The sequence below is a fragment of the Oryctolagus cuniculus genome, chromosome 11 (genome assembly GCF_964237555.1).
Source record: "Oryctolagus cuniculus chromosome 11, mOryCun1.1, whole genome shotgun sequence".
NCBI lineage: Eukaryota > Metazoa > Chordata > Mammalia > Lagomorpha > Leporidae > Oryctolagus > Oryctolagus cuniculus.
The window spans coordinates 119,723,441-119,747,944 of record NC_091442.1 but is presented as its reverse complement, the minus strand read 5'-3'; the positions used below and the strand labels follow the sequence as shown (position 1 = coordinate 119,747,944).

Here is a 24,504-nt window from a genome sequence, read left to right as displayed (position 1 = left end):
CACAGGAAAGTCCAAGGTCTCCGCTTCCCACGTGCGTGCCCAGGTGACAGACGCGGCCTGCTGTGACCCCTGCTGATCTGGACGAGTGACGCCCGCTCCAGCCCAAAGTGGTGCAGGCGGTCATGTTCCTGCCCGTGCCTCGGGCCAGCACCCCGGGGCCCAGCGCGGCGAGGGACTGGACTGCCCCGGTGCTGTGGCCAGGGTTGTGAGCCCTGCTCTCTGCTCAATGCCCGGAGCCTTGTTTCTGATCGCTGTGTGTGCACGGATTTAAAGGTCTTCGCACTGAATACACTTACCTTAAAATTATTAATTGTCTGATTTATTTCAGATAAAAGATCCCTCACCGGCTGGTTCACTCCCCCAGCGTCCACAGCAGCTGAGACCAGGCCAGGCTGAAGCCGGCAGCCCAGAGCTTCCCCTGGGCCTCCCCGGTGGGCGGCAGAGACCCAGCCCCTCTCGTCATCACCTGCTGCCCCCGGAGAGAGCTGCACTGGGGGGTGCTGCATCAGCAGCTGAGCTGGGACTCGAACCCAGGCCCTCTGCCGTGGCGTCCCCTGGGGGCCTCACCGCTGTGCCAGGCGGCTTACCCCCTAACTTCATTTCCCACCAGCTGGTTGAGTGTAAAACCGCAAATGCGCCCCAAGTGTAGAGGCGCCCTCCCCGCACCCCCTCCCCGCACCCCCACTTCCTAGCCTTTGTCTGCTGAAATCTCCCTTCTCCCAGAGGGTCCTCTGCTGGGGGCATCGCCCCTCACGGGCACCTCCTCTCGCGCACACACACACACACACACACACACACAGAGGCACGGGCACCTCCTCTCTCACACACATGGAGAAGGGGTACAGGCAAAGGCCCCTGGGAAGCCCCCCATGTCTCCCAGGCTTTGCTGAGTGCCCCCTTTCCAGCAGTCTGTGCCACGGGGGGAGGGGGCAGGCTCCCACAGAGGTCTGGGCTGCTGGCCCCCAGGCCCACTCTCCTCTGGCCTCCAGGATGGGCCTGGGGGTCGTGCTGCCTGAAGGGGCCATCACCTACAGGGAGGGCGCCAGGACCCCGCGTTCACACTAAAGCCCCCCCCCCCACTGTGGCTGCTGGGAGAGGGGACCAGGAGGCAATTAACAGTCGACACCATCGTAAACGCAGGGCCCTGGACTCACAGGACCCACGTCCTCGGGGATTTTTTTTTAAGATTTATTTATTTGAAAGGCAGAGTTACGCAGAGAGAGAAGGAGAAGCAGAGAGAGAGAGAGAGAGAGAGAGAGAGAGAGGTCTTCCATCTGCTGGTTCACTCCCCAGTTGGCCGCAACAGCTGGAGCTGTGCCGATCTGAAGCCAGGAGCTTCTTCCAGGTCTCCCATGTGGGTGCAGGGACCCAAGGACTTGGGACATCTTCTACTGCTTTCCCAGGCCATAGTAGAGCTGGGTCAGAAGTGGAGCCACTGGGACTTGAACTGCCGCCCATATGGGATGCCGGCACTGCAGGCAGTGGCTTTACCCGCTGCACCACAGCGCTGGCCCTGAAGATTCTGGACCTCTCCCTCAGCTGTCTCTGCCAGTGAGGCTACAGCGAGAAGGCGGCCGCCAATGAACACCAGCCCCGCCAGCACCCTCCCCCAGCCCTCCGCTTCCGTGGGAACTAAGCGTCTGTAGCGAGAGCTGCACGGTCCTTTGTGATGGCAGCCCCCGAGCTGGCCGAGGCACAGGGCGAAGACAGCAAATCCAGGCAGGTGCCTCCCACCACCATCTCTGCTTCCACGGTCAGACGGCACTCGGGGCCCCAGGTCACCATGGGGACAGGAATGCGAGCATGTGTGTGTACAAGAGTGTGTACAGGATGCATGTGTGTGCACGCAGGTGTGCACGTGAGCATCAGACCGGCTCAGACCGCGGCAGGTGGCCCCCCGTCACTGGGCACTGGACCCCAGGCCCTGCGGCAGGCAGTGGGGACAGGTGCCTGACATCCTGGGGGTGGGGGGCTGCCGGGCAGAGGAGTGCCTGGAGCTGGCTCTGGTCCCAGCCCGGGGGAGGTGGCCCTGGCCCCCCCCCCCAGCTTTCCCTGTTGCTGGTGGCTGCAGCAGGGGCCATGGCAGAGCGGGAGTCAGGGGCCCACACAGAGCGAGGTCCACAGGGACGGAAGCTGAGGCCGGCATCGGGGACACCAGACACATTCAGCCCACCCTGCCTGCTGCAGGAACAAGCCCCTCCCTCCCAGGACGGACCCTCTGGGCCTCACAAGGGGCCCTGTGCAGCGGCTCCCCCACGGGACACCTGCCCTGTGGGGCCCTGGGGCGCACGGGAACCACCCAGGGCCAGGGCAGGTGCTGCTGTGTCTCCCACAGACAGAGCCAGGGACCCCCGAGGACGAGGACCTTCCCAGGCAGACGGGGCGGGTGGGAACGGGCAAGGGAGCAGCTGGAGGCCGCAGCAGGGGCTTGGGGAGTGCACGTGCCTGGGGTAGCCCAGCAGCCCCCACCATTCATGCACTGTGGGGTGATTCCTCGCCTGCCCAGCGCCCACCTGGCCGGAGGAGCCCCAGTGCACACGCAGGGCCTGGGGAGGCAGCACGGGCGACAGGTCCCCCTGACCAGCTGAGCCCTAGGAGTGCTGAGTGCAGAGGGGGAGGTGACATGGGGGCCGCATCGCCACGGCCAACCGAGGGGCCGGGGTGGGGGCTCCTGGGCGAGAGGACTTGGAATCCCTCCCGCCCCCACGCTGCCTGGGGATCAAACTGAGGAGTCCGTGAGCTGGGTGGGAGTGGGCGGCCCATCGACCTCCACTGAGAGTCAGCAAGGCCCGCCGGTGAGGATGCTGGGAAATCCCGGCCACCGCCCGCTCGGCGTCACCGTCACCGTGTCACACGCACACTCTTCTCTCACGTCTCAGAAGCGGTTTGTCAGCACAGGTACTTAGCGTTTCTAAGTTTATTTATTTGAGAAGGGCAGACCTTCCACCTGCTGGTTCGGTCCCCAGAGGCCCAGCCGGGTCTCCCACGTGGGCAGCAGGGACAAGCCCAGGAGCCACCCCTGTTGCCCGCCGGGCGCACCAGCAGGGAGCAGGTGGAAGTGGAGAGGCTGGGCTCTCCAGTGGGACACAGGCGTCCCAAGGGGCAGCCTAACCTGCCGGGCCCCTGGCCACCCCAGTGGCCACCTAAGTGAGGCTCCTCCCACTCCCGGGGTCCTCCTGAGACCCCGCGTCTCCTCCCGTGGGCAGGGGCAGGGCCTGGTCACGCTGACCTGACTGAGGGGCGTGGCCCACTCTGGAGCCTCTGCCCCACCCCCGCCGCTTCTCTCGAGAACCCGGGCATCTGCAATGTGGGCTGAGGGTCTGCAGGGCCCGGGATCCCACACTTGAGAAGCGAGAGGTGGAGGTCGCGAGTTTCCGGACCCCACTTCCAGGGATGCTGACGGCTCCACTGTCAATCATCCAACCACACTCCTGCAAACCTCAGGTGCTGGGCGTGGGCGGGCCCGTCTCAACCTCCCCCCGCCCAGCTCTCCCAGGAGGGCCTCAGGCGTCAGGAGGAGTGCCCACCTCCCGCCCTGGCCACCGTACCCAGGGGTCCTTTACTCGCTCAGGGGGCGCCCCTTTCCCACAGGCCCGGGTGCTGGGCGGGGGTCAGCAGGTGCACCAGACGCCACCCGAGACCCCACACCCCACCCCTCTTCAGGCCTCGCTGCTCTGCCCGGAAGTCTGGCCCAGGTGTGGCCCTCGCTGCCCCCAGCCTTCAGCCACCCCACAGGGCTTCCCTTGGCCCCACCCGGCTGCTGCCAGCAGGGGAGACTCCCGGGAGTCAGGCTTGGGACCCCTGCCGGAGCTGCACAGGTGCGGGCGCTGCTGCTGCTGCCAGCTGGTCGACCCGCCCCACGCAGGTCAGCCAGGCTTCAGCGGTTCCGTCCCTGCCAGCGCCAGGGGCAGAGTTGGCCAGACCCCGCGAGTGCCCACCCCATTCCCACGGGCCAACCCTTAGCCATCTCTGTGGCCTCTGTCAGGAGGGGCGGACAACCCGGTGCCGAAAGCCACCTGCAGGGACAGATGTCCAGGGCGCCCGGGGCCAGCAGATGCCAGCGGGGGGGCAGGGAGTGGGTTGAGTTTGACCCAGCCCGTCCTGCCCCTCGGCCACCCCAGGCAGGGAAGGCAGGCTCCTGGGGAGCCCCGGACAGCTGTGGTCAGGGCCAGGGGAGTGGAAGGCGGGGCCTGGCCGCTTCCCCTTCTGCAGGGGCCTGCGGATGCCGGGCAGTGGGTGGTGGCGAGTGGCCGATCCCCGCCCCCTCCAGGGAGCTGACCGGTTCACCAGGGCGGCGCCAACTTGGACGCCCCCGACACAGACCTGGGTGGGGGTGGGGGAGGGGCGGCACAGGGTCTCCAAGGCGGACTTGGGGATGTAAAGTGACCAGGGCAGTGACAAGAGACGAGGTGGCCACCACGGGCTGGGGAGGACGGCACAGTTAAAAAAACAAAAAGTCCGGCATGCCCACCGCAGGTGCGTGTGCACACCGGGCTCGGTAAACAAACCCACAGCCTCACACGACGCTCTGCCGGCCCCCCGGTCCCTCGAAGCTGGGCCGGCCGGCGTCCCCGCCCCGGCCGAAGTCAATGAAGATCCCTTCGGAATCCGAGTCCACGGACTCCAGGATCTGGTCCACCAGGGTTTCGGGGCTGGAGGCGGGAGGCGCGCCGGGCTCGGCGGGGTGCAGTCTGCCGGGGCAGGGGCCCGAGTGCGGGGCCGGGGAGGGCAGGAAGGTGGCGGTGGGGCCGGGGCCGGGCGCGTCGGGGCACGACGTCATCCCGGACACCGAGTGCCGGCGGAGGCTGGTGCCGCCGGCCGCCGCGCCCTCCGCCTCGTGCTCGGCCACGGGGTTCAGCAGCGGCGTGTTATAGCTCTTGGACCGCACCACCGGGTTCTTGGCCAGGACGTCCCCCGAGCGCGAGCGTCGCAGCAGCCGCTTCTCTGCGGGGGGCACGGAGAGCCGGCCTCAGCGCCGGCCCGCCCACACGTGCAGGCGGACTCGGGGCCCAGGCCCTGCCTGCTGGGGCACAGGGGCTCGGCTGCCAGCCCTGGGGGGCGCTGCGGGGGGGCCTGTGCCACCCCCTTTGCTGGGTCTCGGCTGGACGGTGGGGCCTGGGCACATCGCACAGCCGCCCCCTGCCTCAGTTTCCCCAGCTAAAGAATCTCGGTGCCCACAGCCTGGCCTCTGCCTTCACGGAGCTGGGGGTGTCCTGGGAGACAGGTAAGCCGTGGACTGGCCGAGGGGGCCGGGCTGGGGATTGAGCCCGAGTGTGGTGGGGGGCCCAGTACCATGGCGTGCAGACTAGCAGAGGACAGACGGGACTGGGCGTGGGGTGGGGGGGAGGCCTCTGCAGAGCTGGGGGCAGGAGGGCGGTGGCTGCCCCTGGGTGGCCCACTCAGAACCCCGCAGTTCCAGAGCGTGACCAGCAGGTGGCAGGGCTGAGCAGGGCAAGCAGCCCAGGCAGGGCCTTCCTGAACCAGGAAGCCACAGGCCCCTCCTGGCCAGAGCCGGAGCCGGAGCCGGGATCCTGTTGCCGGGGCCACACAGCCTGGGATTCTGCACTTGAGACAGCCTGGCAGGGGTGTTTCATGCCAGCAAGCCGGCCCGGGGGTGCCTGTCCCCGAGGTGGACACACTCAGCACGGTCCTCACACACGGCTGTCCCCTGGGCCCGGGATGCCCCCCCACCTTAAGCCCAGGGGTCCCCTCGGGGGGCACACGGCGCTGCCACAGGATTCAACCTCCAACCCCACTCCGCTGCTCCCAAAGCAGCTGGGATGTCTCAGGCCCCGGGGACCTGCCCGCGCCCCGCCCCGGCCCTGTGTGTCCAGTCCTGCACACGGCCGGCCGGGGGGCTCAGGACGGTCACCCCGCCCCCGCCGGCCCCTACCCAGGATGCACGTGTGGGCGCAGGGTCCCTCGCTGGAGTAGAGCCCATAGGTGCCCAGGTAGGGCGACACCACCTTCTGGATCAGCGTCTCCAGGCGCAGGTAGTCCTCTGTCACTCCCTTGGACTCGTGGACGCCCTGCGAGAGCAGGAGGGGAGGGCGAGGGTCGGCGGCACCCCCAGCGCCCGCCCGCCCAGCAGGACCCGCCTCCTCCGCTCCCCGGGGGGCCCGGGGCAGGCCTCGTAGAAACCACACGGCCACAGCCGGGTCAGGCGCAGGTGCACGCGCAAGCTGGACAGGCCCCACCTGGCGCTTGCCCCACTCTGCTTCCAGCCCCGCGCCCCCGCCACGCCCCATCCCTGCCCCTCACACCTCCCCCTGCGGGAGCTCTGCAGGGGTCACTGCCTGAGCCCAGGCCTGAGCAGCGAGTGAATGTCCAGTGCGTGGGTGGGGGAGTGGCTGGGCTGCGCGTGGGGCACAGGACACACTGTGCGGCCAGAAGCGGTGATAACCGACCTGAGCCCTGGAGGCCGGGGGACGGACAGACCACGGGGCAGGAGGCTGGGCCTGGGCCCCTCCCCTCCGTGAGCTGTCACCTGTGCTCCCGGGGTGGGGGGCTGCCCTCTGGGAGGTCTAACCTGGGACTCACACGGGGACCCCACCCTTCCTGGCTTCCACGGTGGGGTAGCACTGTGCCACCATGCACGACGCCACTTGTCAGCTGTCACTCACATGGCCACGCCTCTCCGTCCACCACACGGGAGCAAGTGGAGGCCGCGCATCGTGACCAGAACCCCAGCGTCTGGGAGCCCCCCAGGAGGAAACCATGGGGCACACAGCAGGCCCTGGACGCGCAGCCAGCAGCCGGGACCAGAGCCCCAGAGCGCCTCGCCATCCGCCATCCAGAGCCCAGGCGGCTGCACAACACAGAGTGACCACCAGGGGGCAGCACTGCCTGGGCATGAGCCACCCCTGCGGCTCCACTTTCTCCACTGCCCCGGGGAACTGGACCTTGGGTGGCCCCGTCGCCCTCACAGCTGTCTGGCCAGGCAGGAGGCCTCGCCGGCTGCCCTGAGGTCTCCGGCTCGGCTGCCCACACAGTCGCCAGCCTCCCGCACAGGGGGACTCGGAACCCCGAACAAGGGCTGGGAGCCGTGAGGATGGGGGTGAGGCCGGCAGGGACGCAACTTCACCACCGGCCAATGGAGCGGCTGGCGGTGCCGAGCAGGTCCCGCACAGTGACACGGGCCCGCAGCTCGCGGAGGGCGCCGCTGGTGGCTGTGGCTGCCGGGGGCAGGGGACCTCGCCCGACTGGGGGGGCTCCCGGCCTCAGGCGGTCACCGAGCAGAGCCAGCTGGGCGGAAATGCCCAGAGTCCTCGTGGCGGCGGTGGGGGGCCCCGTGTGTGACCAGCAGCCCCCGCCGGCTCCCGGGCGCCCCCTGCCTGGGCCAGCTCCTGCCGCCCTCCCTCCAGGTCTCTTCTGAGCGCCCCGCCCCGCCCCGCCCAGCCGCAGCCCCCGGGGGCACCGGCCCACGCACCTGCAGCACCAGCAGCATCTGCACCACGGCGGGCGGCACGCGGGCGTGGGCGCGGCCCAGCGCGTCCTCCAGCTTCACGCTGAGGGCGATGGTGTCGCGGAAGTGCAGCAGGGCCAGCTGGCGCACGGACGGCTCCTTGCCCTGCGGGCACAGGCCAGGGAGCCGCTGACCCTCGGGGCTCAGGGCCTCACTGCAGCTCGGAGGCGTGGAGTCAACCAGGGGCCGCGCCGGGCTCCGGCAGCCCGTCCAGGGCCGGACTGACCATCCCCAGGCCCGGCTGCCTCCCTGCCTGCAGCATGGCCATCCCGGGTCCCACCTGCAGGGGGCGCCCCTGCCCTCCGTCCCCGCGCCCGGTGTGCACCTGCACGGGGTAGAAGATGGCCTGCAGCGTGGGCAGCACGTCACTGAAGAAGAAGTCCCAGGTCTCCGCCAGCGAGTCCAGCAGCTTCTGTCCTGTGGGCACGGGCAGCGGTCAGCGCCTGCCAGACTCCCCCACCCCCCAGGACACGTGGCAGCGCCGAGCCCTCCCGGTGCCGGCCTCAGGCCTCTTCCAGCTCCGCCACCTGGGAGCCCTGTGCCTGAGCTGGACGTCTCCCTGCCTCAGCTTCCCCACCTGTAAAACAGGAGTGGCCGGCTGGCCTCCCACCACCAGTGGGCTGAAACCGAGACGACCATGAGGCAGAGGCCGGCGGCGGCTCCTGTCCCTCAGTCACACGCCGGACCCGCACGGCAGGCTCAGCTCCCGTCCAGCTCCCTAGTGCTCCCCGCCCCCACCTGTCCGTCTGCCCACCCACTACCTACGGGGAAAGCACCCACTATGTGCCAGGCCTGCAGAGCCCCAGACCAGCCTGTGACCAGGAAGCAGGACACGGAAGGGGACCCCCCCACCCCACCCTGAGCAGATAGGGGATTCTGGCTCCAACAGGAAGGTGTCCCGGGGTCCTTGGTCCAGGCTGCTGCTCACTCCTCCCAGCCCATGTCCGAGGTGGGCACGGGCAGGAGAGAGGGTCAGCAGGGAGGGCTTCCTGGGGGAGGTGCTACCCAAGCTGGATGAGGGCTTGCCAGATTGGACGCCGTGGGGAGCACGTCTCGTCCTGCGTGGACAAGCTTCTGCCGCCCCGGGGTTGAGGCAGCTGGGGAGCCCCAGGGCGCCTCTGGCTGCACCGGGGAAGCCACGTGCAGCCCTGAGCCCTCGGGCCTGGGCTGAGTGGAGCCGGGACAGACGGCTGCAACCAGGGAGCGGGCGCCGGCCAGCGTCCCCTGGGCCTCTGGTGCCTGGAGGGGCCCAGCCCCAAGGGCAGGCGAGGGCCGCGGGCGCCCTGCAGGGAAGCAGGCCCCTGGCTGCCGGCCGCGGCCTCTGGGTCCATGGGAGCCTGGGGGGGGAGAGGGGAGGGCTTGGCCTCCCCCTTCCTCCCCGTCCTCTGCTTCCCCCCGCCCCCAGGTCTCTGTGTGTGGCCGTCCACAGCTCCCAGCCTGCCCGGCGAGGAGGGGGCCACACCTGCCTGGGAGGCCCAGGGCCCCGCGTCGCCGCCTGCACACAAAGTCGCCTCAGTTCCCGGGGCCGCGGGGGAAGAGAGGAGGGCGGCTGGGTCCCGGCCGGCCGAGGAGTGGCCCTGGGCGCCGGCCAATGTCCTGCCCACGAGGCGGAAACGCTTTGGGAAGCAGATGCTGTCCACGGTGGACGCCAAGCCTCAGCCACGGCCACGGCCAGGGCCAGGCTCTCTCTGGGGGCTGGGCTCACTGCCTCGCTGCGGGACCCCGGGCGTTCCTCAGGCCCCGCCTCTCGGGCAGTGCAGGAAGCTGACTCCGGCCAAGTGCAGTGCGTGATAGGAGCCCCGCGCTGAGCCTGGGGAGGCCCCAAGACAGCAGTGAGCCAGGCAGGCTGGGCTCACGTCCCCACTCACACGGGGGACCCCAAAGGCGCCACGGGGCACTGGGCAGAGGCCAAGGCCGCACAGAGGCTCCCGAGTGGGGTCCAGCGCGCCTGGCACAGAGGCCACTGGCGAGGCAGTTTGGTCATGTGGTCCCCAGCAGGGTCAGGGTCCAGGAGAGGGGACCAACTCCAGGGCCGGGAAGCCAGCTGCGGCCATCCCAGGAGGCCTCCAGTGTCGTCGTCCCCAGGGAGGGGCCCCTCCATGCCTAGGGAGCCCCTCCATGTCCAGGAGTGGCTCTGCCTGGGGGCTGGCAGCCAGGGCCTTGCTGGACGCCAGACAGGAGGCACAGGGGCTGGATTCCCGGGACCACAGCCTTGTGGCCACCTCCGCCTTGTCCACTGCGTCTAGCGGTCCCCGCTGAGGGTGAACGGCTGGAGGGAGCACTCACTGGAACCCACCCTGGCGTGGGGAGGGATGGAGCCCGCTGCTTCCCCACTGCACAGGGGCCAGATCCTGAACAGACTGCTCTGAGCCCCCCAAGGCCACCACCTCCACGCAGTCCTCCCTGACTGCCAAGGTGAGGTCAGCGCTGCCTTCCCCAGGACCCCCCTTCACCAACACTCCCCAGCCGGTCACTGATGGGCGCCCTCCGCGTCCTCAGCAGGGTGGGGCCCAGGGCCCCTTCAATTCCAGGTCCCCAGAGACCACCTGGGGGCTGCTGTCCAGATGGACCCATCCCAGCCCAGGGCGCCGAGGGGGTCGCTGTGGCTGAAGGGGAAATGATGGGCAGCAGGGCCTCCCAGCTGGAGCCCCGGGCCTGCCCTGAGGCCTGACGGGCGGTGGGGCCTCCCAGCCGCAGCCCTGGGGCCTGACGGGCGGTGGGGCCTCCCAGCCGCAGCCCTGGGGCCTGACGGGCGGCGGGGCCTCCCAGCCGCAGCCCTGGGGCCTGACGGGCGGCGGGGCCTCCTGCGGCCGCCACAGGCAAAACTCCCCAGGCCACACAAAGCCGCCCTTCTCCGAGGACACTGGCGCCCCTGGCCGAGGGGTGGGCGGCGCAGGCACCCCGGGAATGTGCCGCGTCAGGGGCAGGCGGCGGTGGGGGGGGGTTGGAGGGCACACCCTCCCCAGGTGCTGGGTGCCCCCTCAGGCTCCCCCAGCTCCAGCCCTGGTCCGACAGGAAGTGGCCCCGGCCCGGCCCTGGGGGTGGCTGCCTGTGTCTCCTGGCTCTCCCAGCCCTGCCCCTGCCTGGGCCCCACCAACGGCAACGCATGGGGCCCTCAGCCGGAAGCGCGCCAGGCCTCCAGGCCTCAGCGTCTGCATCTGTGAAATGGGCTAACGGCCCTTCTTCTGCGGTCTGACCGGGCCCTGGGCAGCAGAGGGGGCGCTCAGGTAGGAGTGGCCACGTGGCCCACGCAAGAGGCGGAGAGGCTGTGCCTCGGTTTCCCCAAACACCTGCTAGGGGAGCACACGCGTTGGATGGCGTCAAACACTCCAGACGGAGCCGAGCGCACCGTGAGCCCACGCCAGGGGCTGGCGCACAGCCGGTGGCAGCCAGACTCACCCTCGTAGAAGCGGATCTTGTCCCGAAGGATGACCATGCCTTTGGTCAGCAGCTGGTTCTACAGGCAGACGAGAGCGCCGTCACCGCCCCGCCCCCGCACCGCCCCGGGTGTGTCCCCGGCGGGGCCCCCACAGCCCGCCCCCGGGCAGCTGCAGCGCCTCACTGGGGAGCCCACAGCCCCTCTGCAGAGCTGGGGCCTCAGGGCGCCCGCCCAGGCAATGGCCGGCCCCACGGGCACTGTCACAAGGCAGGAGGTGGCCGCAGGGACGTCAGGCTGGACCAGGCACCTGCGCCTCCTCACTTGACCTCGCAGGTCACAGCAGGGCGACCTCGGAGCCCCAGGCAGGCACTGCTGGGGTCGGTGCCGCACACCCACCCACCCACCAAGGGTAGGGACCCCGTCCTTCCTGGCCACGCCCCCCGGCCCAGGGCCCACCCACCTGCAGGTATTCCGTGAAGAAGGGCCCCAGCTCCGTCTTCAGCAGCTGCCTGGGGGAGGAAGGAGACGAGAGTGAGGGTGGGACCACTCAGTGCAGCGGGCGGCCCCTGGGCAGCCCAGCACCTTGGGGTGGGGGTGGGGGTGGGGGTCAAGTCCCGCCCCCCGGCCCGGCTCTGCAGCTGGGGTTCATCAAGTGCACGTCTGCCCATCTCACAGGACAGGAAGCTGAGGGCTCCCGGGGTGGGGCAGGGAGAACCCCGCTGCACCTCCCACCACACCAAGCAGATGCCCGGCTCGCTCCCTGCGTGTCTCAGGCCGGCAGGGCCCGGGGTTTCCGCCCGTGCCCCAGAGCAGCTCGCCAGCCCGCACCGCGCACGGGACGAGCCCTGCGGCCGGCCCCCTGCCCACAAACCCCTCTACAGGCAACAGGCCTGCACCCCGGCCAGCGCCCACACCACACCTCCCAGCGTGGGTTCCTGGGCGCGGCAGTCCGTGCACACACACAGCTCCTGCTCTCCCAGAGGTAACCCCCCCGACGGTGCATCAAAGCGGAGGGAAGAGGACCTGGCCAGAAGGGACCCGTGCAAAGGCAGGGGCACCCCTCACGCCCCGAGACCCACGCCCGGCGGAAGACACCCTCGCAGGCCGGCCCCCCGCCTGGGGGAGCCCCCAGCTGAGCCTTGTCCACCTCGCGGAGCTCAGGACACTGGCCCCCAGCCGCGTGGCGTCCACAGGAATCCCGCGTCACCGTGAAGAGCGGTTTCATTGAACCCCACCCTGAGAACCAGCTGGCGGCTGTGTGGGTCAGCTTCCCGCCGCTGTGGTCACGGCCGCCGTGCGGTCAGGCTTGAGCAGGCACAGACCCGGAGGAGTCCGGCTTTGCTTTTACCATGTCGCTGGGCGGCACGGGGACAGAGAGAGAGAGAGAGAGAGAGAGAGAGAGAGAGAGAGAGAGAGGGAGCGCTCGCTTCTCAAACGCGGGCATCCGCTGGGACTGGGTCCGGCCGGGAGTCAGAACCGGGTCCAGCGATCCAACCACTGAGCCCTCCCTGCTGCTCGAGGGTCTGCATGAGCAGGGAGCGGAGTCGGGAGCCGGAGCCGGGGCTGGGACGCAGGCCGTCCAGAGTGGGACGCGGTGTCTTAACGGCTGGGCCAAATGTCCATCTCCCGAGGATTTTTAAAAATATTTATTTGAAGACAGTGATACACACATACACACACACACACACACACACACACACACACACACAGAGAGAGAGAGAGAGAGAGAGAGAGAGATTCCATCCACTGGACGACTTCCCATGTAGCTGCAGCCGGGCCGGGCCAGCCTGAAGCCAGGAGCCAGGAATTCGGTCGGGGTCCCCCCTGTGGGCAGGGACACAAGCAAGCACTCGGGCCACCACCCGCTGCCTCCCCGGACGCCGTGAGCAGGGAGCCGGGTCAGAAGCCGAGTAGCCGGGACCTGAACTGGCGCTGAGGTGGGCTGTGGGTCTCACAAGCGGGGGCTTAACCTGTTGTTGAAGATTTATTTATTTGAAAGGCAGTGGCGCAGAGAGAGCGAGCGAGCGGGCGAGCGAGTCTTCCATCTGCTGGGTCACTCCCCAAACGGCCACAACAGCGAGAGCTGGGCCAGGCCAGAGCCAGCAGCTTCTTTACCTGCTACGCCACAGCGCCGGCCCCAAGCACCGCCCCCTTTAAGGCCCTGCCCTGCTGCGCACAGCAGGACTCGCTGGACGGCCACCAGGGGTCAGAGGTGACAGCCGCTCCTGCCCCATGGACTCTCCGTCTTGGACGCGGAGGTGGGGGCGGGGACCAGGAAGCTGCTCTCCCCCTCCACAGGAGGGAGAGTGGGGGGAGCTGCGACTCTGGCCCGGGTCAGGGCTAGCTGTGCCCACGGAGCCCGCGTGGACGGGGCCCTGGGAGCTGAGCGAAGCCCAGAGAGGGCAGGCGGCCAGGGCCGAGGGAACCGGTCCCTGGGGGATGGGGCCTGACCACCCGCCCATCACCAGCAGACGCCCAGGGCGGGGCTCCGCCCACCACCTGACAAGTGTCACCAAGGGGCCTCCCGCACTTCCTGTCCAGCATCAGCTCACACCAGGCCGGCTCAGCCGCTGCTCCGGGCCGTGTCAGGCTGTGGGCTCTGGTGCCCCGCCAGTGCGCGTGGGAGGCGACAGCCCAAGTATTGGGTCCCTGCCACCCACACAGGAGACTCGGAGGGAGCCCCTGGCTCCTGGCTTCGGCCTGGGCCAGCCCTGGGGAGTGAACCAGCAGGTGGAAGCTCTCTCAGTCGCTCAGTCTCGCTCAGTCTCTCTCCCTCTCTGCCTTTCAGATAAAGTAGATAAATACGTCTTTAACAACAATAAAATGAACTCAGTCGGCTGCTCCCACCGGAGGGCCAGCGCTGTTGGGGGGGGGGGTGGTAGCCTCAGGCTGCGCTCTGGGGTTGATGGCCAGCGGCCGCGCCAGTCCTAGTGCCTCTGGCTGAGAACAGTCCTCATCAGTCTCACCAGCACACAACCTCCCGGCCAGCCCACAGCGCCCTGGGAGACCCCACTCCTGGTCCAGCTGGGGGTGGGGCTCACACACCCGGGCTCCAACCACACGGACCCCTGCAGGTGGGAGCCGTGTTCATTCTTCAGACGGGAGGGGACACGAGGTCAAAGGTCGGGCCGGGGACGCCACGCTTGGCTCGCTCTTCCTGCATATCCACAACAGATACGCAGGGGCCAGCGCTGTGGTGCAGCAGGTTAAGCCGCCGGCTGCGCCGCCGGCATCCCATACCAGAGCCCCAGCTGCTCCACTTGGGTCCAGCTCCCTGCCATGGCCTGGGACGCCAGCAGAAGATGGGGCTTGGGCCCCCGCGTGCACGTGGGAGCCCCGGAGGGAGTCCCAGGCTCCTGGCTTCAGCCCTGGCCGTTGCGGCCATTTGGGGAGTGAACCCGCATGTGGAGGCTCTCTCTCTCATGAACAAGTCGCTCTCTCGGGCGTCGGTGAGAACGTGGCGCAGCAGGGGCCCCCACTCTGCTGGCCGGCGCCGTGAAGCAGTGCAGCCCCTGCAGAGCTGGGCAGGGCCCCGGGACCCAGCTACCCCGCTCCTGGAGGCAGCGGCCAAGGGGACAGTGGCACATTCCTCATGAGCGCCACGGAGGGGAGACGGCCACGCGTCCACCACCGGCCGGCGGAGCATGGCCACGGCGCTCCCGCACCACGCAGCCTGCCCCACGTGGGCAGCAGTGAAAGGGGCCCACGCAGGAGGCCTCAGCTCGGGGTCCCCTGCCCGGAAACACCCGGAGCGGGAGCCCCCCGGGCGGGAGTGCGGCTGACTGGTGTCTGTGGGGGGAGGGATGACTGCGCCGAGTGTCCTGGGGGTGAACAGTGGTGATGCCGCAGACCCCAGGAGTCTGCTAACACGGAACCCTGCCCCTCAGAGGGGCCGATTTCACGGCACGTGAGTCCCACACACACACGTGCTCGGGAACAAATGGGGCAAACCACGGGCGGCCACGCGCCGGGCCCACTCGCGGCCGAGACACCTGCCCGCCTGCGGGACAAGGCGTGCGGTCAGCGGCTCCGGTCTCGGACCTCGCCACGGGGCCAAAGCTCGTGGGCCGCGGCGAGTTGCTGAGAACACGCCGGGGTTGAGCCACAGCAGCCGTGGCTAGGGAGGGGGCTCAGGTCTGAACCCCCAGGCCCCGGAGTCCTGGGCCTGTGTCCCGGCTTCACCCCCGTCCTGTGCCTGTGGCCGACTGACTTGCACGGCCTGCCTCGGTTTCCCCGTCTGTGGAGATGACGCAGCACCCCGGGCTCAGGGCTGCAGCGAGGAGGCTTCAGTGAGAAGACCTGGAGCCGCGGCGTCAGGACCCCGGGCTTCACCCCTGCGCCGGCCACAGAGCGACGCAACGTCCCAGGAGCTCCCACAGGGCTCCAATGTCCACTCGCCTTCCTGGGGCAGGGGAGGGGGCCTGGGTCCCAGTGCACGCTCCTGAGGGGGTCCTCATCCAGGACCCAGCCTCTGCACAGGCAGCAGCTGCCCCCGGCTCTGGGTTGGCCCCTCCCCGGGCCTCAGTTTACCTGCACATAAGGGCACCTTCCTCTGCTGCATGGGGTGGGGGCGGGGCCTACCAGGAACCCGCCCCCACCCCCACCTCATTCTCCATAACCTGGGGCAGGTTAACTGCTGACTTCTCCCAGACGGACGGGGCCACGGCGCCAAGGCTCCCGCTCTCCCAGCCGCTGTGGGGCCCCCAGACCTGAGCGCCGGCCTCCGCGGCTGCCCGGCAGGCCACTGGAAGCCAGGCTGCGGTGCCTTCCCGGGAATGCCAGCGGGGTCACCAGGCAGGTGGCCCTTCTTCCGGAGGGATCAGTGCCCCTCGGTGCTCCTGGCCGAGGGCGTCAGCCGGAGCCACTGCCCCAGGCCCGCACGGCCGGGCACAGCCCCTGCCCGGCAGGGTCCCCGGCCCCGGGGGAGACGGCGGGCACTCACCGGACGCCCTCGTTGAGGCTGAAGAGCTCCTGGTCGGGCAGCCCCTTGCGCTGGAAGACGGCGATCACCCCGTTGTGGATGCTGTGGGGGAGGGGAGAGGAGCTGCTGTCCAGAGGCCCCAAGACCCCTCCCCATGGCCCGCAGGCCTCTCCAGCCCAGACCCCGCGCCCTCCTCACAGACAGCTTCCCTGGACAGCAGAAGCCGGCCAGCCCCTTTCCAGCCCCCAGGCCTCCTCTGCGCGCTGCACCTGCTCTCCGGCCGACCTCGGCTCTGAGAAGTGGGGGATCCTCGGGCGCCCGACACCGCCTTCGACAATTCAACAAGTATCCCAGTAAAAGCTCATTTATAAAGACAGGGGTGAGCCAGAGCTGGCCCCTGCCCGGGGTTTGCCCACCCGGCTCCGAAGGCTTCCTCACCGTGAGCTGCGAGATTCCCCCGCGCACTGGACACCCGTGTCAGTCACAGCCCAGCCCCCCCGGGGCAGCACCACCAGCCACAGGACCTTTGCATGTGCCCCCCCCGCTGCCCCCCCACTTTGTCATCAGCCCCTCAGCTCAGAGGCCGTCCCTGGCTTTCCCAGCACTCCTCAGCGTGTGGCCGAGGTCTCCACGGCCATGGTCTCCGTGGATGACGTGAGGTCAGTCTCCACCCCCGTGGATAAAGCTGCGGGTGTGGGGTGGGGGGAGGGTCGGTGCCACGCCCCCCAGCTCACAGCTGAGTGACCCTTGGATCCCGGGGCCACTCCCCAGGGAGGGGCCCCACACGGAGGAGCGGGTTCTGGCGGGGTGGGGCCAGGTGCAGGGAGGAGGCGCCAGCTATCCCAGGGCAGCCCGGGGGCGGGGGAGGGAGGACAGGGTGGGGACTGTGCCGGGCCAGCCCTGAATCTTCTGGCGGGGCGTGTGTGTGTGTGTGTGTGTGCGCGTGCGTGCGTGTCAGTCCCGGCACCGCCCTCCTGGCCCCTGCCCACGTGTTCCCTGGGCCAGGATGCAAATGACAGAGACACAGCATGACTGGGAGAGAGGGCCAGTGCAGGAGGCACCCAGGGACCTGCCCTGCTGTCCCCAGGGACCTGCCCTGCCCTTACTCCCTCCGCCTCCCTCCCTCCCCCGTTTAGCCTGCAGGAAGGACCCCCGCCCGCTCTGGTCCCCCACCCACAAGGTCCTCGGCCTGTTCCAGCCACTCGCACCCCTCCCCTGCAAGGACCCTGCCTGCTCGGCCCTGCCGAGCCCTCGGCCTGGGGCTTCCCCGCCACCTGTTCTCAGGCCCCGCCTCCCCGCACCTGTGAGCGGCTTTTTGGGCCTCGGTCTGCTTTGGGGGAGGGGGGTCTGTTGGTTTCATGACATCCCCACCCCCAAGTGCCGGAGTTAATGAAGGAATCAATGCAGGAGTTAATGAATGAGCCCACGCCCTTGGCCACCCCCTGAGCTGGTCTCCCTGAAGGTCTCCAGGCGCCCAGAGGGGTGGGGTCCGAGGTGGGGCCGCCCAGGTTTGAATCCCAGCCCTGGGCTTCCTGGCTGTGTGCCTCCCGCGCTCCCTAATGGCTCTGCACCCCAACCTTCCCGCCCCTCAGGTGGGACGAATGAGCACAGGGCCTGCCTCTCTGGGCCGGGGCACCCCAGCCACACCCGGCCACTCGGCACGGGGTCTCTGCGCCTCCCCGTGGCTGCCCACACGTGGAGATGGTTAGATGGAGGTCACAGCAGAAAACTCGAGGCTCAGAGAAGGCAAGGGACTTGCCCGGATCACACAGCTGAACCAGGGCCCAGCCCCCGCCCCCCCCCCCCCCCCCCCCCGTTAAAAGTTAAAAAACCCTTGCTGGCCAGAGGAAGGGAGGGGCGGGCCGCTCGTGCCCCAGGCAGAAGTGAAACCCGGCTGTCCCCGGAGGCCACTGCAGAGGGGCTTCCACAGCAGGCCCAAGGGGAAGCAGCCCTCCCCCGGGAAGCCCTCCCCACCACCAGCACAGGGCAGACCCTCCTGCCCCGGGAGGTGGGGCTGGGACCTGCTGAGTGCCTGCAGGGTGGGCACCGCTGAGGGAGGAGCCGAGGCCCTTGGCGAGACCCTGGTTTGCTGATGCCTGGGGGCCAGGGCCTGACGGTGGGGGCTCCTGCCTGTGGCCAGCCGGGCTCAGACAGGTGCAGGGCTCAGCAGGGCTCTGTGGTGGCCACCTGCCCGCCCAGAGCCAGGTCTCCTGTGGGTCACACCAGTGTGCCTCCTGGGGCCCCTGCGGGGGGCGGGGTGGGGCTCTGCCAGAGACCCCTCTGCACTCCAGGCCTCCCAAGAGGCTGACCCGGACCCCCGGCTGGGCGGGCCCCTCTTGGGACCATGGGAAGGCTGGGAGGGGGGAGGGCAGGCGGCTCTACTGGGCCTGGGGTTGCACCCCTGCCTGGTGTATGCCCACCGGGCATGGCGGGGCCCGCCTCCGTCCTCCCGCGGTGCTGTCCATCAAAGGGTGCCCAGAGCCCCAGCGTCCTGGAGGGCACGGCCAGCCCGAGACGCAGCAGGTGGCCACTCTCAACTTCAGGATGGAAAAATCAGGGAGGGAGGGGGCCTGGGACCCCTGCTGCCCCTGCCCCAGTCCCACCTCTGGAAAATGGGGGGGGGGTAGGAGGGCGCTGGGGCGCAGTGGGCTAAGCTCCACACCCAGTGCGGGTTCCAGTCCCAGCTGCTCCAGTTCCAGCCCAGCTCCCTGCTAATGCACCTGGGAGGTCCTCAGATGATGGCCCAAGTGCTTAGGCCCCTGCCACCACGTGCGAGACCCGGGTGGCTCTCCTGGCTCCCACCTGACCGTTGCCAGCATTTGGGGAGTGAACCGGCGGATGGAAAAGCTCTCTTGCTCTGCCTTTCAAGTTAATTAAAGAAAATGGGGGGGTTGGGGGAGACACCAGCTCCAGGCCTGTGTGTTTGGGGGGGGGAGCTGCTCAGCAGGTGCCCTCACACCTGGCTGAGCAGGAAGCGGCCCCACACTCTCCACCCCAGTCCCAGGAAGGGGCCTGTGCTGTTCCCCAGGGACTCCCCTGCCCGGGGAGGCCGGCACCTGAACCCGCTCAGAACAAATGGGCAGGACAGGCCATGCAGGGGGACGGGGCCCTGCCCGCAGCTGGAGGGGTGCTGGGAGGCTGGGGTGGGGCCAGAAGCCCAGCGGGGCAGGGCCCCCGCGTCTGCTCGCACCCCCCACAGTCCACCCTGTCCTCCCCCAGTTCTGACAGCTGCACCAAAGTCCCAGTGCTGAAGGGGCTGGCTGCTTCCCAACGCTGGGGGCGGAGGTCCCCGCTGGCCCGAGTGCTGCTCAATCAGCCGTGGGCCCCGCCCCAACAAGGCAGCCCCAGGCGGGAAATTCAGCACGTGAGGAGCAGGCCTGTTTTTTAAGCCAAGTATTTTGCATGGCCCGCGCAGGCGTCATCAATATGCAAACAGCCCAAGCAGAGAGGGCAGGGCGTTCCCCAGTCCCCAGTCCCCGGTGCTCCGGCTGGCAGCCCCGCCCTCCTGTACACCCCCTCCCCCCAATCCCTAACTCTCACGTCCTCAAGGTCCCTTGGGCCAAGCCCAGCCTCACGCTGACCACACCCAGAGGGGCTCAGGACCAGTACCTGGCCCAGGGAAGGCAGGCGAGGCTGGACTGGACAGGGACAGAGCCGAAGGCAGTCCTGCTGGCCTCCAACCCCACCCCCGCCAACACCTCCAGTCCTGTAGAGACCCCCACAAGCAGGGGTGGAGGCGCTGGGTGGGTCCCAGCTTCTGCCCCTCACTGCGAGGTCCTCTCTTCTGTCCACTTTACAGATGTGTTTATCTGAAAGGCAGAGTGTCCGAGACAGAGAGGCCTTCCATCCGCTGGTCCACGCCCCGAGCGGCCGCAACACAGCCAGGGCTGGGCCAGGCTGAAGTCAGGAGGCAGGAGCTCCCAGGGGGCGGCAAGGTGGGCTTGCACGGGCTGGGGTGCGGGTCTGCGGGGAGGACCGGGGCCAGTGGCAGAGCGGCAGGGCCCAGGCAGCCCCCGCCCAGGAACCTGGGAGTGCACACAGGGCACCACCACCACCCGCCGCACCCTGGCCCCAGACAGCACGTGCCGCCCTGGGCAGCCGTCTCCTGTCAGACCTGGCTTCGGACCCCAGACCCCGACGTGAGCAGGGGACCCTGATCAGGTCTCCCCCCACCTCTGGCCTCAGTTTCCCTACCCGTAAGCTGACCCCAGCCGTGGGGGTGCACGAGTGGAGTGAGGGAGATGTGAAGCGTCGCGCGCCTGCCCAGGTTCGGTGCCCTGGACCAACCAACTCCCTCCTGCCTGCCCAGGCCTCCACTTGGCGTGTGCGGGGGGGTGGGGTGGGGTGGGCACGGCTCGCTCTCAAGCACCATAACAGACCCAGGCCTGGCAAGGAAGCGTGTCCACTGGGGTCCACTCTTTGTCCACATGTTGGGGCTACGGTCTCAGTCACCCCGGCTGAGGATTCCCATCAGAGGTGGGGGCACTGGCTCAGGGGCCGGCACGCCCCCACGTGTCGATTGGCAGCCCTCGGTCTGCTGTGGGTCTCAGGCCGCTTCCGGCAGTTTCTCTGCAACCTGGGAGGGGGGGGAGGCAGGAGGAATGGACGAGGGCTTCCTGCCAAGGGGCAGAGGCTGGGCCTGGGGCACGACCAGCACCGAGCCCACCATGGGGGAGCCTCGCCCAGCTCTCGGGGCCCACAGCCCTCCCCCACCGCCAGGAAGGGCCTGACAGCTTATAAGGCGGCCCCACACAGGCACAGAGTCCAGACCCCGTGACAGGGAGCTGGGGCTGCCCATGGCGGGTGCAGGAGCAGACAGACACGTGGTCCCTGAAGACAGAGGGCGGGTCAGCCTCCCAAGAGACCCACGCCCTCACCTGTCAAGGGCGCCCAGCTCTAGGGCCGGGCACAGGCGGGGCTGCGGCAAAACCCAGCCTGTGGAGCAGCAGCAGGTGCCCGAGCCACCTCTGAGGGTCCTGGCTTCCATCTGCAGCCACCGCTCACTCCAAACACCTGGCCACGCCTGCAGAGCCACCTCCAGGGTCGAGAGGCCGGGCGCGGCCAGGGGAGGTCGGTGCCCGCGTCACCCGGCTCATTCCCCACCGGCCTCCTGCTTTGTCCCCGACTCCTCCCTGCAGGGACCTGAAGCTGCCAGCCCCGCGCAGCGCCGAGTGAATGAGTGGAGGAGGAGGGAGTGACTGGCTGAGCACCCAGCCCCCTCCTCAGGGCGCCGCGGGCTGTGGATTCTTGCCCAGGTCCAGGTGAGGGACCAGAGGTGCAGGAAGGTCAGGGCAGGAGCCCCAGGTCACCGCTGGGGCCCCCAGAGGAGCAGCCCCCAGGAATTCCTGTCCCCTGAGAGCTCAGATCTGACTTGGAGATGGGAGTCTTCGTGGATGGGAGTCGGTAAGGTCCTCGAGAGGAAATCACTCTGGAGCTGGGGGCCCGGGAACGGGGGTCTTGGTGAGAGAGAGCGAGATGGACTCAGAAAAGGCCACGGAAGCCAGAGGTGCCTCCCGGGCGGGCTTCGGGGGGAGGGGGCGGCGGCCCTGCCCACACCCTGGTGCCGGCTGCCGGCCTCCCGGATCAGAGAGAACAGAGCCTGGTGTCTGAAGCCCCCAGGTTGCAGCCCCCAGGGGAGCTGTGTGTGACAGCACCCCAGGAAGTAACGCACTCACAGAAAAGGGGTACACCCTGGTCCCACAGGGGGCCGCAGCTCAGCCCGGCCTGACAGGCGGGGCCCCAGAGAGTGCCCGGCCGGCGGAGGAAGGCACCGCGCTTCTCCCGGCTCAGCCTCGCGCCCGCGGGGCTGACAGCAACAGGTGCTCCCGGTGCCACTCTGCAGCTCGGAGGTGATGGTGGGGTGACAGGACGGTGGCAGAGCCAGCTAAAGGCCGTGCACAGGGCCGCCTGGGCCCGGCACGCAGAGCGCAGGAGGTGGCAGTGGTCCTGTTCCCGGAGACGGGTGGCGACTGGCGTGGGTTCCAGGGCCAGGAACCTCGGAGCCTTGCAGGTATGGGGGCGGGGGACATCCGAGACCCCTCCGAGGACCCAGGCGAGGTCTCCCTGCACCGCCGCCCTGAGACTCGGGAGCTCACCCACCAGGGTCACACAGGTGCGTGGGGGCGGGGTCTGGAAGCCAATGTACTGCCAGGGCCCCACCTCCATCTGGGGACCCCAGCTCGGGGCTGGGGGGAGCTGCGGGCACCCAGACCCAAGCCCTCGGCAAGAGTCCGGCTTCAAGGAACGCTGCACATCCGAGACAGAGAGAGAAACTGAGGCAGGCCTCTCCTGGCCCACCAGCAGTTTGCAACCTAGGAGGAGAGGGAGACAAGCCCAGGAGCGCCCACGCCCCGCCGGGTGTGCGGGGGTCTCAGTGCATCCAAGTGGCGGCCCTGGAGTCCTTAGGGGCGCAGCATCTGGCGCAGCCTCGCCGCCAGGCCGGCATACACAGCCCCTCCCCCGCAACGGTCGGCCTCGCTCCACCCCTCCCCCGCGTTCCTTTCGGTGGAAATGGCCATTTTCGAGAAAGGCGCCTAAGCAGACACGCTGGGGGAATCCCGCAGAAAAACAAGGCGTCCCCTTCCCGGATCCCAGCCCTGGCCCGCACACAAGGCGGGCGGGGGGCTCCCACGCGGCTGCGGGTCCGGGCACGGCCGCGGGGGGAGGGTCCTCCGAGGAATGCCGGCGGCCGCCGCGCCCCGGCAGACAGCTGGGCGGCCGGGGGCCCGCGGCAGGGAAGCCGCCGCGCGCCCCCAGCCAGCGGGACCTGCGAGGCAGGCACAGGAAGCGCGGCGCGGGCGCCGCCGCCGCCGCCGCCGCCCCGGACGCGGGGAGACGCCGCCCGCGCCGGCCCCGCGTGCAGACCCCGCGGCGCGAGCCGCACCAACTTCCCTCCCGGCCACACAACTCTGCCGACTGTGCAGCGCGCGCGCCCCGGCGCTCTCCTCGCTCGCGCCGGCCCCCGGCCCCGCGGCCTGGCTCCGGCGCCCCCTCCCCGGCCCCAGGACCCCGGCGGCGCGCGCGGGCCGGGAGGGCGCGGCCTTACCTGTTCCAGGTGGCGTTGGCGCAGGCCCGGCGCTGCTGCGTGCCCCGCTCGTCCGCGGCGGCGGCGGCCGGCTCTCTCTTGCCCAGGTCACTGAGGCTGGGCGAACTCATGAACTTCAACCTGCGGAGAGTCCTCATGTTTGACCCCGGGGCCAGCTCGGGGCCAGCTCGCGCCCACGCGCGCCCGGCGCTGCGCCCTGCGCCACGCCACGCCGCGGGGCCGGGCCGGCGCTGCGCGCTCTACGAGGAAACTTGGGCGAGAGCAGGAAGCCGAGCGGCCCCGCGGGCTCCCGCCCCGGCCCCACGCCTCCGCCCCGGGCCGCGCGCCCGCCGCCCCGCAGGGTTAATCATTGCTCCGAGCGGCCGCGGCGTGCAGCGCCCGGAACGCGGTCCACACCGACCCCGGCGCACACGGAGGCCGGGGGCGGGGCCCGCGCCGGGGCGGGGCGGGGCCTCCCGGGCGGGGGCGGGGCCACACCATGGGGGCGTGGCCGCACGCCGCCCTTTTGGGCCCGGCGCGGGGGACCAGCTGAGCGCGGTTCGCTCTTCCGCAGGGAGACGGCACGCACGGGCCGGCGCCCTCCCTGGGACCACCCCTCTCGCCGCCGTCGCCCCTCGCGGGCAGCTCCCTTGAGACCCCTTAACTCAGACGCAGGCTCTTCCACGGTTGTCTGGAAGACCAGGGTGGAGGCCCTCAGCCCCCGGGGTGGGCCTGGTGCCCCCTGGATCCGCCCCTGGGGCAGGGCTCCAGCCCCACTGGCTACCTGGAGTGGGTGGTCGTCCCGGCAGAGACCCGCCGAGCTGCTGCCGCCCCTCCCTCGCAGGTCTGGGAGTCCCCGTGGCTGCAGCAGCCCCCTCCCAGCTTCGGGGGGCCCAGCCTGGGTGCTGGCTGCCTGACCACACTGGGACTTGCTTCTGTGGAAAACTGAGCCCCCCCCCCCCGGAACAATGTGCCAGACATAGTGTAGCCACAGGGAGCGGAGCTGGGCCTGACCCAGGCCTCCTGGACAGAGTGCCCAGCCCCAGTCTGGGGTTCCCACACGGCTCACCTGCCCCCTCCACCAAACCAGGGGCAAGGACCATGGCTCAGCAGCTGGAGGGCCCCGTGCCAAAAGCCAGAGACCCCGTGAGAGTTGCTGGCTTCAAATCAGCCCGCACTCCCTGAGTGCCTGCTGTGTGCCCGCTGTGGCCCCCTGCTGCTACGGAGGCAGAGCCACACGTGCAGACTGTCCCACGGAGCCGCTCACCCCAGGCCCAGACCCCCGGGCTCTGACAGGCGCCCAGCTGCCCAGGACGTCCCAGCCAGGGTGAGGGGCCAGAGAGAGGGCGGCAGGGCTGCGCCGAGCAGGGGATCGTGGTGGCAGGAGGAGGCGCCCCCGGGTGAAGCCGTGGGGACCAAGGCGCGCTGCCCCCAGCGGCTGGAAGGCACAGGTGTGACGGTGCTGTCCTGGAGTCGGGAGGCATCCTGGACACCCTCCCACGCACGCACTGGACACCTGTCCTGCTTTAGAGTCTAAAAAGGTCGTTATCAAAGTCATTCCCGGTCGGCTTTGGAAAGAGTTCCACTGAGACCTCAGGGCTGGTGTGGGGCGGAGGCCCGAGGGGCTGCGGGCAGGGGTCTCACGGAGTTCCCACGCAGGGAGACCTGGCTCCACCCCTCCCCCAGCCCCTGGGCCAGCTGGCTTGGACGACGAT

The 24,504-nt window shown here is 69.5% G+C and overlaps 1 protein-coding gene across 5 annotated transcripts in view; it reads right to left on the bottom strand.

Moving 5' to 3' along the window:
* The window catches only part of PRR5 (proline rich 5), a 39,007-nt gene that overhangs the window by 937 nt on the left and 13,566 nt on the right, over nt 1-24,504 (bottom strand). For 2 of the 5 annotated variants that reach the window (XM_070051520.1, XM_070051521.1), the window contains exons 2-8: nt 22,811-22,930; nt 15,787-15,867; nt 11,305-11,353; nt 10,865-10,922; nt 7,791-7,882; nt 7,430-7,570; nt 5,894-6,029 (exon numbers count right to left, since the gene is read on the bottom strand). In XM_070051520.1, the coding sequence (XP_069907621.1) occupies nt 5,894-6,029; nt 7,430-7,570; nt 7,791-7,882; nt 10,865-10,922; nt 11,305-11,353; nt 15,787-15,867; nt 22,811-22,920 (667 nt within the window). In that variant the 5' untranslated portion in view covers nt 22,921-22,930. Of the gene's footprint in view, nt 1-2,902; nt 4,945-5,893; nt 6,030-7,429; nt 7,571-7,790; nt 7,883-10,864; nt 10,923-11,304; nt 11,354-15,786; nt 15,868-16,034; nt 16,298-22,810; nt 23,231-24,504 lie in introns of those variants that run through there. The other 3 variants (XM_051829415.2, XM_070051519.1, XM_070051522.1) reach the window with 3 other exon arrangements.